Source organism: Melozone crissalis, unplaced genomic scaffold (genome assembly GCF_028551555.1).
Source record: "Melozone crissalis strain CALT ecotype California unplaced genomic scaffold, PUWL_Pcris_2 ptg000002l_1, whole genome shotgun sequence".
NCBI lineage: Eukaryota > Metazoa > Chordata > Aves > Passeriformes > Passerellidae > Melozone > Melozone crissalis.
Genome location: NW_026535780.1, coordinates 130,133 through 143,392, shown reverse-complemented (window position 1 = coordinate 143,392; position 13,260 = coordinate 130,133). Strand labels below are relative to the sequence as shown.

General features: G+C 50.7%; 2 protein-coding genes and 1 pseudogene across 2 annotated transcripts; 2 read left to right on the top strand and 1 right to left on the bottom strand.

Annotated features, from left to right (window-relative positions):
- The first annotated feature begins 370 nt into the window (after window positions 1-370).
- LOC128933324 (feather beta keratin-like) lies at window positions 371-754 on the top strand. Its single transcript, XM_054270265.1, has one exon. The coding sequence runs from the start codon at window positions 371-373 to the stop codon at window positions 752-754; it is 384 nt and encodes a 127-aa protein (XP_054126240.1).
- A 6,766-nt stretch (window positions 755-7,520) lies between these two features.
- On the bottom strand, window positions 7,521-8,192 carry LOC128950947 (feather beta keratin-like; annotated as a pseudogene).
- A 2,508-nt stretch (window positions 8,193-10,700) lies between these two features.
- On the top strand, window positions 10,701-11,075 carry LOC128933318 (feather beta keratin-like). The gene has a single exon (XM_054270252.1). The coding sequence runs from the start codon at window positions 10,701-10,703 to the stop codon at window positions 11,073-11,075; it is 375 nt and encodes a 124-aa protein (XP_054126227.1).
- Window positions 11,076-13,260: the final 2,185 nt, after the last annotated feature.

The window sequence follows — 13,260 nt, the reverse complement described above, 5'->3', positions numbered from 1 at the left end:
ACCAAGCTGGGCCAGGCAAGAGCTACTGCCTGCAAAATGCCCCAAGGCCATGGGACAAGCCTGTCCCGCCCCTCCAGGAGCAGCATAAAAGCTGGCCCAGTGTCTCTCTCACTCACACACTTCTCCTGACACCTTCTCCTTCGCCAGTCCGGACAGCAAGGTGAGTCTCAATCCCCTGACCCTCCTGCTCCTGCCCCCTTGGCCCCTCTCTGCCAACACACTCAGCACCACTCAGCAGCCCTCACACCTCCCCACAGCCCCACAACAGCCTCCACACTCCATCACCCTCCCATACCACCCATCACAACCCCCAAACCTCCATGACCCTGCCTCACCTCCCTCTTTTCCAGGCACCCTCGTCACCACACCCATGGCCTGCTACAACCGCTGCACTCCCTGCGGACCCACCCCGCTGGCCAACAGCTGCAACGAGCCCTGTGCCCTGCAATGCCAGGATTCCCGCGTCATCATCGACCCCTCTCCTGTGCTGGTCACCCTGCCAGGACCCATCATGACCTCCTTCCCCCAGAACACCGCCGTCGGATCCACCTCCTCGGCTGCCGTGGGCACTGAGCTCAGTGTGCAGGGACAGCCCATCTCTGGCGGATTTGGTGGCTTTGGTGGCTTTGGTGGCTTTGGCTACGGCCTTGGCTATGGCCGTGGATTCGGCTATGGCTGTGGATTCGGCTATGGGCAGGGCTATGGCTATGGCCTTGGCTGCTATGGCAGAAGGGGCTATGGCTACAACTACTAAGGGACCTTGGCACCACCCCTGACACCACCAGCTCTGGCCTCTGGCAACAGCTCCTGCAAGCAAAGCACCTCAGCTTGTGTTTGTCCTACTTGCACCTCTCACCAGACCCTGTCTTCTCCTTTCTCCCGTCTCTTCATTCTTGTGCGTTAATAAAGTCTTATTGCATCAAAGCCTGATACGCCTCTTGTTCTTCTGTAATTCCAGTGGTCTCACATCCTTACCTAGTGCATTCCATGCCTAAACTGGCCATTGGGGTATGTGCAACAACACCTTCCTTCAAAAATATGTAAATACAACTAATAAAAACATCTGGCATGGGAAGCACAGGAGGGGACGCTTTCCTGAACATGGTACAAACACATCCCTGATAGACCAAAGCCTTGGACACATCCATGCTCTCCTGGGTACAGCTCTGGTCAAGTTGCTCTGTGTCAGCACACACCTGACAAACTCTCTTCCCCAGCAGTACTCTTGAACCCCTCCAGCAATAAGAGAACCAAAATCCTCCACTTGGACAGGAAATCTGGAGTGCAAGAGCTTCCATTTCCCTGTTTCAGCAAGACCAACACGAGCAGGATTCCCAGCACCATGGACAGTTCAGCATTGGATCTCCCAGGGCCAGCAGTCCAGCACCATTTCCGCTCTATGACCACCCTAAAAATGAGAAATTCTTGCTTTCTTTGTACAGGGAATTCCATCTGTTTTCCCTTTGCCCTTGCCCTCTTGTCCTGTATGTGTGCACTACTGAGAACAGTCAGGTTCCCTCACCTTCATTCCCTGCCATCAGGGATTTGCACACACTGATGACAATCCCCTGTCTGCCCCCATCCCCTGGGAGTCCAAGCTCTCTAAGTTTCTCATCCAGTGATGATCCACCAGCTCCTCTGGACTCTTGGTCTTTCTGAACTAGTGACTTGTCAGAACTCAAGAAATTCTTCTGGCTGCCGTGGAGGACTAGAGCCCCTGCCCGGAGGGCTCAGAGACCTTGACACAGAGCCCAAGACCCCTGTGCCTTTGATTTAGCCCCTGGAAAAAACAATTACCAACCTTTCTATGAAGGATTACAAGCCACAAAAGTCTGAGTAGAATGATAGTGAATTTATCACAAGGTGGAAAACTACATTTTTTGAGGTTTTTAGAATGGGGGTTCAGGGGGCAAGATGGGGGAATCTGGGAGTGTCCAGCCTTTCTCCTTCTTCTTCTTGACCTCCATCTTCTGCTGTGATGTTGGCACTTTTAGATTAGTTTAGCATAGAAACTCACTGTCTAACATAAATTATAAGTATTAGAAAGTAATTGTAAATATGGTACACGTAGTTTTTAGTATAAAAAGATAACATCGCCAAAGAGCAGGCAGAGTGACTCTGACTGACCTGCTGAGCAGACCTTGGCAGGCCAGGAGAAAGCATTTTATAGATATGAGACCAAGAACTGAAGAGTTCTGACTCCTTCTTCAACCACCAAGCTGAGAAAAGAGACCTTCTAACGTATCTCAGAGTCACTCTGACCAGCAGAGGTTCTGAGAGTCAATATTCATAAGCTGACATCATTTTCACACTGGGGAGATTAGAATTGCACACAACATCTCACATGGGACCTCACCAGTACTCAGAAGACACCAAGAGTCTCCTCATCACATCGTCTCCCTGCCTCACCACAACAATTCCCCCCAGTCCTGAGGTGGAGACTGGGGGAGCCTTTTCCCACAACAATACAGGGACACCTCCTGCCCCATTCCCTCCAATCCAGAACCACTCTGAAAGGTGTTTTCAGAGAAGAGCACAATTGTTCCAAGTGACACCCAGATATTTCTTCCTACCTGGCATGACTCCTCACATGAAAAAGCACTTGGCAGCTGCCCTTGCTGAAGTCCAGTAGATGTCCAGAAGTCAACAAGTTTTCAGTGTTGGCCCAGGGGTCAGCACTGGGGACTTGCTGCCATCTGGACTTTGGGACACTGACCACAAGGCACTGGCCCCAGCCCTTCACACTTTTCTGAGTCCATTACACTGGGCACTGACACCACCAGGACACACCTGGATTATTGAGGATCATGCAATGCTTGTCTCTGACAAGAATTGGTCAACCTCCAAATCCTCCTTCTGACAATCACAAGTGGCCTCAGCCTTTGGCACTCAGCACAAGGGAAGACGAAAAATATCAAAACCTCTGAGATTAGACTATCACCCAAGCACCCACTGAGCATGTTCAAATTGAAAGGTGAGCTCTGAGGTCAGCCTCTGCCAACTGAAGGGATGGAAGGCAATGGAAGGTACAACACCTCCTCCTTGGCACACCTGTCAATCTCAGTCCAGCCTATCAGAACTGTGAAAATTTTGGGGTAATTTTTCATGAGGCACCCACAAACCACAGCATACAAGGGCAGTGGGGTGACCACAGTGATGACATCCCACCTCTCCAAAGCTTAGGTCACGTCTTCAGCCCTCCTTGACATGAACCACCAACAGAAAAATTTGACCTCCTAATATTTGTAATTAACAGTTACAGCCACAGATGGACAGGGCCTCAGGAGCTGGATATGGAATTGCACAATTCCACAAAGACATGCGCCGACCTTGACAGGGAACAACAGAGGAGTCCACTGATTGTTCATTAGTAATTATTTGCTTACAGGAACACAATGTTAACAATTACAGGTTATGAGTTATGAAACTTGTGGCTTGAATGTGGAATAAGCTAATTGATGTCAGAGACAGCCCGGGAAAAAAGGGATCAAGCCCAGTTGGTTGTTTCATTAGTGAATTTCATAACAAGGTCAAGGAATACAGATTAAATGGCAGAGGACACTGTCATGTGAATTGGAGAAATCCTAATGGATCATAATACTGGAATAAGTTCAGCCTGAACAGCCTCTCAGTTTAAATGTCCTCTCTTTTGATCCCATTCAAGATAAAAGGCCATAAGTTCTCTTTCATCCATCCTGAAAGGCTTGAAGGCATTGGGTTCTTGACAAGCTATTGCAGAGTGACCGCCCCAGGACATCAGCAGCTCCCTCAGGATTCCTGGGTGCAACACAATGACAGATGGACATGCAGTGTCATGGAACAGAGTCCCAGTCTTCACAAGGCACCCGCAAACCACAGCACACAGCACAAAACGCCACAAAATGACATCACTGATGACATTGTAGATCTTCAGGGCTTGGGTTGTTCATTCACACCTCCCTGACATGCATGGAACAATCATATCTGCCTAAATATCAATTTATTAAAGCCACCGCCAAGGTCAGAGGGGCACAGCATCAAGAGCAGGACATGGAATTGCAGAATTGATGAAGGAAAACATGCCCCAACTCATGACTCACCGGGATGAGGCAGCCAAGAGCTGATGCCACTAAAATGCCCCAAGGCCATGGGACAAGGCTGTCCCGCCCCACCAGGATCAGCATAAAAGCCGGCCCAGAGCCTCTCTCCCTCACACACTTCTCCTCACACCTCCTGCTCCTGCAGACTACAAGGTGAGCCTCAATCCCCTGACCCTCCTGCTCCTCCACCCCTGGCCCCTCTCTGGTGGCGCCCTCAGCCCCAGCTTCAGCCGTCCTCACACCTCACCAACAGCCCCACAACAGCCTCCACACTCCCTCACCCTCCTGCATCATCACCCCTCACATCCCCACACCCCTGCCCTGCCTCACCCTCTTCTCTTCCAGGCACCCTCCACACCACACCCATGGCCTGCTACAACCGCTGCAGTCCCTGCGGACCCACCCCGCTGGCCAACAGCTGCAACGAGCCCTGTGCCCTGCAATGCCAGGATTCCCGTGTCATCATCGACCCTTCCCCCGTGCTGATCACCCTGCCAGGACCCATCATGACCTCCTTCCCCCAGAACACCGCCGTCGGATCCACCTCCTCCGCTGCTCTGGGCACTGAGCTCAGTGTGCAGGGACAGCCCATCTCTGGCGGATTTGGTGGCTTTGGCCTTGGCTATGACCGTGGATTTGGCTACGGCCTTGGCTATGGCCGTGGATTTGGCTATGGCTGTGGATTCGGCTACGGGCAGGGCTATGGCTATGGCCTTGGCTGCTATGGCAGAAGGGGCTATGGCTACAACTGCTAAGGGACCTCTGCACCACCCCTGACATCCACAATGGGCCTGGGGCTCTGGCAACAGCTCCTGCAAGCAAATCACCTCAGCTGATCATTGCCCTACTTGCATCTCACACTAGATTCCTTCTAGTTCTTTCTCCCATCTTCATTTTTTCCCTTAATAAAGTTTTCCTGCATCAAAGTCTGAGAAGGCTCTTCATCTTTTTGAATTCCAATGGCTTCATATCCTCACCAAATATAATGCCAGACAGGCCGTTGGCATGGATGGAAAAGAAGCAGAACACCTCTCTTAGGTAAGATGTCACCAGTAGCAATAACCAAGACAGGCACTGGAAGGAGGAGACAAGGACATACGTTCCACAATGTGGCATAAACCTGGAACCCACTGCCGCAAAAGCTTTGACACATCCATGCTCTCCTGCTCATGGCTCTGGTAGAGTCTCACTGTGCCAGCACACACTTGAAATACTCCCTTCCCCATCAGGACTCTTGAACCCACCCAGCAAACAGAAGGAACAACATCCTCCACTTGGGCATGAACTCTGGAATACAGGTGCCTCATTTCCCTCTCCTCAAGGAAACACAGCAAGGACAGCATTTCCAGGACCTTGGCCAGCTCTGTTTTGGTTCTGCCAGCAGAGGCTCCATCAGCTTTTTCACACCGAGACCACTCTCACACTCAAAAATTCTTGCCTTCTTTCCCCAGGGAATTCCATCTGTTCTCCCTTCTTCCTTTCTCCCCTTTCCTTCTCCTGTGTGCATTGTGGAAAACAGCCAGGTATCCTTAATTTCATTCCCTGCTATCAGGAATCTGCATTGTCTCCTGGGAGTCCCAGCTCTTTCTGTCCTCTAGCAATTATTCTCCTGCGCTTTCAGTGTCTTGGTCACCCTGGCCTGGTCTTGCTTCACTAAGCCCTTGTGCTTCTTTCCCTGGACAGCTCAGAACTGCCCACACCACACCACACCCCACAGGACCCACCAGTGCTCTAAAGAGAGGAAAGGCCACCTCTCCCAACTTCAGGGCAAGAATTGCCTGAAATCTATCCTGGATTCTGGTGATGTCTTTTCCAGGAAAGGGAAGGATTCAGATTTTGTGGTCTCTTTGTTCTCCACTAGCACCACAGGGTCCTGTTCTGAAAAGCTCCTACTCAGCCTCTCAGCCCCCAGCATGACCTGGGGCCCATTGCCACTCCTGCCCAGATGCAGAACTCCACATTTTCCCCTCCTGAACTTCAGGAGATGCCTTTAACTCTCACTCTCCACTCTCCACTCTGACTGGTGGCACAACCAAGTGGTGCCTCAGCCACTCCACCACCTGCCTGCTTGCTGAGGGGACAACAGTCCCACTGTCCAGACGTTTCTGGAGGAGGATGGACAGGCTTGGCCTCATGGATAAAATTCTTGACCTACTTCCCTTGAGACTTGCTTGGATTTGAATTTTAGGCCACTGATCTCCAGCCTCTGGCCCCACAGCCACTCTTAGGCCACTCACTGCCCTCTCAGGCAGCCTGGATTTGCTCAGTTGCTCTGGGAGCATGGAAGGGGAAGGAATATCAAGGTCTTCACAAAAGGGTTGTGTACAACAGCAGCCACAGCTCTCTCCTCATGCCCAGGCTGAGTCTCTGGCACAGAGCAGACACAGCTCAGCCAAGCACCATTTCCTCAAGGGAAATCCTCCAAGAGAAGTGGCCTCACTTCTCAGCAATTGCCATAACTCAAGACCCCAAAGGCCTGGCTCATCCCTCCTGTGCTGCCTCTCCCTTTTGGCCTCTGCTTCCTTGCACAGCTGCCACCCACACCCATGGAGTCAGTTCTGGTGGAAAAGCCTCTTGGCATTGAGTTCAACTGTTAAAGCAGGGCTACAAAATCCACCACTAAATGATCCCATCTTAAAAATATTTTAGTTGCAGAAGAGCTAAATTTTAAATACAAAGTCTAACCATTCCCTCTGCATTACTAAAGCCACCATTAACCCGTGTCCCCAAGTGACACATCTCCAGGGACATTAAATCCCTGCAGGGATGGTGACTGCACAGTTACACTGGGCAGTCTGTGACACCAATGACAGCCCTCTCCATGAAGGAAGATTCCTTAATAGCCAACCTAAATTTCTCCGGAAGACACTTGGACTCCGGATTCCTGTTCTCCTGTGGCGCAGCACAAGGGAAACAGGGTTCACATCCAGTTTATTATGAATCCATTCAGAAAAGAGACATCTGAAATTGTGGTGCAAGAAAAATTTTATTGAGACAAAATAGTGAAAAAGGAGGAGCAACCAGCGGAAGGGAATAAGGCTGAGGTACAATCAGGGTGACCAACAGCCAAGGTGCTTTGCTTGCAGCACATTTGGCCAGAGCATCAAGGACTTCCTGCCCACAGTGGGAGCAGCCCACCAGAGGGGCCCGAACGTCTCTGACCTAGAAGGAAGGGTTTGAAGCAGAGGGGACTGGACAGAGCCAAAGGGGAGAGCAGAAAGGAAAGAGCAGGGAGAGGAGAAGAGGAGGAGGCAGATGGGCCATGTTTGCAGGCAGCCTGGGCTGTGTTCCTGGCTTCTGCCTTGCTTGGTGCCCTGAGAGCAGGAGCTGAAAGTTCTGAGCCCCTTTGAAAGGAGGGCCCATGACCCAGAGAGGAATCCTCAATGCCTGAGATGAGTTCCAGGAAGAGGGTGGTTGGTGTCAGGGATGGTGCTGAGGCCCTTAGCAGATGGAGCCGCCCCTTCTGCCATAGCAGCCCAGGCCTCCCAGCCCATAGCCAAATCCATGGCCATAGCCAAGGCCGTAGCCACCAAAGCCACCAAATCCGCCAGAGATGGGCTGTCCCTGCACACTGAGCTCAGTGCCCACGGCAGCGGAGGAGGTGGATCCGACGGCGGTGTTCTGGGGGAAGGAGGTCATGATGGGTCCTGGCAGGGTGACCAGCACAGGAGAAGGCTGGATAACAACTCGGGAATCCTGGCATTGCAGGGCACAGGGCTCGTTGCAGCTGTTGGCCAGCGGGGTGGGTCCGCAGGGACGGCAGAGGCTGTTGCAGGCCATGGGTGTGGTGTGGAGGGTGCCTGGAAGAGAGGGGTGAGGCAGAGGGAGAACTGGGGATGTGAGAGGCAGGGATGCAGGAGAGTAAGGGAGTGTGGAGGCTGTTGTGGGGCTGTGGGGAGATGTGAGAGCTGCTGAGGCTGGGGCTGAGTGTGCTGGAAGAGAAGGGCCAGGGGTGCAGGAGCAGGAGGGCCAGGGGCTTGAGACTCACCTGGTTGTCAGCAGGAGCAGGAGGAGAAGAGGTCAGGAGAAGTGTGTGAGGGAGAGAGGCTCTGGGCTGGCTTTTATGCTGATCCTGGAGGGGCGGGACAGCCTTGTCCCATGGCCCTGGGGCATTTTTTTGGCTGCCACTCTTGACTGGCCCAGCCTGATGAGTTATGAGTTGTATTTTCATTCATAGAATTTAGCAGTGTCATGATTGGTTCTTGAGTCTGTGTCCTTGTGAGTCTGTGACCTTGACGGCCTCTTTGAAGTGAGACATGGTATTTGGGTGGATTTGATTGTTCCGTGTGTTTCAGGAAGGGCTGAATAAACAACCAGAGCCCAGCAGAGTTGAGATATCATCAGTGATGTCATTTTGTGGCACTTATGTGTTGTGGTTTTTTGGTGCTTGTGAAGACTGGGACTCTTTTCTGTGCCACTGGATGTCCATCAGTCATTGTGCTTCTCCCAGGAATGCTGAGGGAGCTGCTGATGTCCCGGGGAGGTCACTCTGCAATAACATGGAAATATTATCGTGAATTATGAGTGTTCCTACAGATTAAAGAGATCTCGTGGCCTTGTGTCTTGAACTGAATCAAGAGAAAACATCTGGAAAAGTAGAGGCTGGTCTGGTTGAACTTGTTCTGGTGTCATGGTCCATTTGGACTTCTCATCTTCACTTGACATTGTACTCTGTCATTTAAAGCATATTCCTTGACCTCATTAAGAAATCCATTAAACAACTCAGCCTAATCCTTTTTTTCCCAGGCTGGCCTGTGATGTTCTTGCCTTTAATCCGCATTCATCCCATCACTTTTCATATCTCATATCCTTTTAATCCTAATAATCTGTTCCTGCTAGCAAAACCCAGTAATTACTGATGGTTGGTCAGCACAGTCATCTTCCCTCCTATGACATGGTGTGGGCATTCCTTTGTGGAATTCTGTAGCTCCATGTCCTTCTTTGGAGGCCATGTCCACCTGACCTTGGCGGCAGATTTTAAGTGCCTTAGAGGTTAGAGGCAGGTGTTGATGCCGTGTGTCATGGTGGGCTGGAGACATGTCCAAAGCCTTGGACAGACGCGGTGTCATCAGTGAGGTCACCCCATGGCACTGGTGTGTCTTGGTTTTTGGGTGCATTGTTGTCACAGACGTATTTTCTGAAAAATCCTTTTGCTCAGATCTTTTCTCCTGAGAAGCTGGGAACCTTCAGCTTCTCCATGTTTTTCTACTTTGGAATGTGATTTGGAGAATTGTTTGCCCAGCATGTGACATGTTTTTAATTAATGGCCAATCACAGGTCCGGCTGTGTCGGGACTCTAGTCAGTCACAAGATTTTATTATTCGTTCCTTTCTAGCTTTCTGAGGTCTTCTTTCTCTCTTTCTTTAGTATAGTCTAATATATAATTTCCCTTTAATATAGTATATATCATAAAATAATAAATCAGCCTTCTGAAACATGGAGTAAAAATTCTCATCTTTTTCCTCATCCTGGGGACCCTTAAACACTGCCACTCATTGTAACATGGGGCCCCGAGTCATCACAGCTCTGTCAGGATTGTCTGGCTTTGCAGGAGCTCTGCTTGTGAGGAACTGCCCTTTCTATGATGTTCTCTCCATCCCCACCATGTTGTAAACATCCCCAGAGTTTCCTGCTGGAGATGGGAACTCAATCCCTGTGATTTAGGGTGGCCTCCCATGCTCCCCATAGTCTTGAGTTGGTTCATCCATAGCGCCCATCTCACCTGTGACTGTGGAAAGGAAAAATGCTGAATGATAAGGAGAACAAGATACATGAGGAGCACAGCTCCCCATCCTTTGATTAATTCACTCTTGGAACCCATGTGCCTGAGCTTTGGAAAGGTTGAGGGAGCAGACTGTCCTGGTCCACAACACTGGTAGAGATCCCTGGTGGAACAAGGACATGGACATGGTTGACTGAGAGCACTGCAGGGACACCATGACACTGGCATGACTTGAGTATCCTCAAAACGAGGACAAGGTGAGAAATCTGGGAGTTCTTTCAGGCAGGAGACAAGAATGCAAATAGGAGATGTCATAATATGGAATGCCATGGAATGACATTAGTGACAACACCCCAATAACTCTAAGATTCGATGGAGTATTTTACATGTCCTAACACACACTATAAACAACAAGATAATCAATTCTTGCAATTAAGATGTTCTGCCAAGGTCAGATGGACACAGCCGCAAGGGAAGAACACAGAATTGCAGAATTGCAGAAAGGAAAACACTCCCCACCTCATGACTCACCAAGCTGGGCCAGGCAAGAGCTACTGCCTGCAAAATGCCCCAAGGCCATGGGACAAGCCTGTCCCGCCCCTCCAGGAGCAGCATAAAAGCTGGCCCAGTGTCTCTCTCACTCACACACTTCTCCTGACACCTTCTCCTTCGCCAGTCCGGACAGCAAGGTGAGTCTCAATCCCCTGACCCTCCTGCTCCTGCCCCCTTGGCCCCTCTCTGCCAACACACTCAGCCCCACTCAGCAGCCCTCACACCTCCCCACAGCCCCACAACAGCCTCCACACTCCATCACCCTCCCATACCACCCATCACAACCCCCAAACCTCCATGACCCTGCCTCACCTCCCTCTTTTCCAGGCACCCTCGTCACCACACCCATGGCCTGCTACAACCGCTGCACTCCCTGCGGACCCACCCCGCTGGCCAACAGCTGCAACGAGCCCTGTGCCCTGCAATGCCAGGATTCCCGCGTCATCATCGACCCCTCTCCTGTGCTGGTCACCCTGCCAGGACCCATCATGACCTCCTTCCCCCAGAGCACCGCCGTCGGATCCACCTCCTCCGCTGCCGTGGGCACTGAGCTCAGTGTGCAGGGACAGCCCATCTCTGGCGGATTTGGTGGCTTTGGTGGCTTTGGCTACGGCCTTGGCTATGGCCGTGGATTCGGCTATGGCTGTGGATTCGGCTATGGGCAGGGCTATGGCTATGGCCTTGGCTGCTATGGCAGAAGGGGCTATGGCTACAACTGCTAAGGGACCTTGGCACCACCCCTGACACCACCAGCTCTGCCCTCTGGCAACAGCTCCTGCAAGCAAAGCACCTCAGCTTGTGTTTGTCCTACTTGCACCTCTCACCAGACCCTATCTTCTTCTTTCTCCCGTCTCTTCATTCTTGTGCGTTAATAAAGTCTTATTGCATCAAAGCCTGATACGCCTCTTGTTCTTCTGTAATTCCAGTGGTCTCACATCCTTACCTAGTGCATTCCATGCCTAAACTGGCCATTGGGGTATGTGCAACAACACCTTCCTTCAAAAATATGTAAATACAACTAATAAAAACATCTGGCATGGGAAGCACAGGAGGGGACGCTTTCCTGAACATGGTACAAACACATCCCTGATAGACCAAAGCCTTGGTCACATCCATGCTCTCCTGGGTACAGCTCTGGTCAAGTTGCTCTGTGTCAGCACACACCTGACAAACTCTCTTCCCCAGCAGTACTCTTGAACCCCTCCAGCAATAAGAGAACCAAAATCCTCCACTTGGACAGGAAATCTGGAGTGCAAGAGCTTCCATTTCCCTGTTTCAGCAAGACCAACACGAGCAGGATTCCCAGCACCATGGACAGTTCAGCATTGGATCTCCCAGGGCCAGCAGTCCAGCACCATTTCCGCTCTATGACCACCCTAAAAATGAGAAATTCTTGCTTTCTTTGTACAGGGAATTCCATCTGTTTTCCCTTTGCCCTTGCCCTCTTGTCCTGTATGTGTGCACTACTGAGAACAGTCAGGTTCCCTCACCTTCATTCCCTGCCATCAGGGATTTGCACACACTGATGACAATCCCCTGTCTACCCCCATCCCCTGGGAGTCCAAGCTCTCTAAGTTTCTCATCCAGTGATGATCCACCAGCTCCTCTGGACTCTTGGTCTTTCTGAACTAGTGACTTGTCAGAACTCAAGAAATTCTTCTGGCTGCCGTGGAGGACTAGAGCCCCTGCCCGGAGGGCTCAGAGACCTTGACACAGAGCCCAAGACCCCTGTGCCTTTGATTTAGCCCCTGGAAAAAACAATTACCAACCTTTCTATGAAGGATTACAAGCCACAAAAGTCTGAGTAGAATGATAGTGAATTTATCACAAGGTGGAAAACTACATTTTTTGAGGTTTTTAGAATGGGGGTTCAGGGGGCAAGATGGGGGAATCTGGGAGTGTCCAGCCTTTCTCCTTCTTCTTCTTGACCTCCATCTTCTGCTGTGATGTTGGCACTTTTAGATTAGTTTAGCATAGAAACTCACTGTCTAACATAAATTATAAGTATTAGAAAGTAATTGTAAATATGGTACACGTAGTTTTTAGTATAAAAAGATAACATCGCCAAAGAGCAGGCAGAGTGACTCTGACTGACCTGCTGAGCAGACCTTGGCAGGCCAGGAGAAAGCATTTTATAGATATGAGACCAAGAACTGAAGAGTTCTGACTCCTTCTTCAACCACCAAGCTGAGAAAAGAGACCTTCTAACGTATCTCAGAGTCACTCTGACCAGCAGAGGTTCTGAGAGTCAATATTCATAAGCTGACATCATTTTCACACTGGGGAGATTAGAATTGCACACAACATCTCACATGGGACCTCACCAGTACTCAGAAGACACCAAGAGTCTCCTCATCACATCGTCTCCCTGCCTCACCACAACAATTCCCCCCAGTCCTGAGGTGGAGACTGGGGGAGCCTTTTCCCACAACAATACAGGGACACCTCCTGCCCCATTCCCTCCAATCCAGAACCACTCTGAAAGGTGTTTTCAGAGAAGAGCACAATTGTTCCAAGTGACACCCAGATATTTCTTCCTACCTGGCACGACTCCTCACATGAAAAAGCACTTGGCAGCTGCCCTTGCTGAAGTCCAGTAGATGTCCAGAAGTCAACAAGTTTTCAGTGTTGGCCCAGGGGTCAGCACTGGGGACTTGCTGCCATCTGGACTTTGGGACACTGACCACAAGGCACTGGCCCCAGCCCTTCACACTTTTCTGAGTCCATTACACTGGGCACTGACACCACCAGGACACACCTGGATTATTGAGGATCATGCAATGCTTGTCTCTGACAAGAATTGGTCAACCTCCAAATCCTCCTTCTGACAATCACAAGTGGCCTCAGCCTTTGGCACTCAGCACAAGGGAAGACGAAAAATATCAAAACCTCTGAGATTAGACTATC

Coding starts and splice junctions, on each gene's coding strand:
- LOC128933318 (XM_054270252.1), top strand. CDS start 10,701: ATGGCCTGCTACAACCGCTGCACTCCCTGCGGACCCACCCCGCTGGCC.
- LOC128933324 (XM_054270265.1), top strand. CDS start 371: ATGGCCTGCTACAACCGCTGCACTCCCTGCGGACCCACCCCGCTGGCC.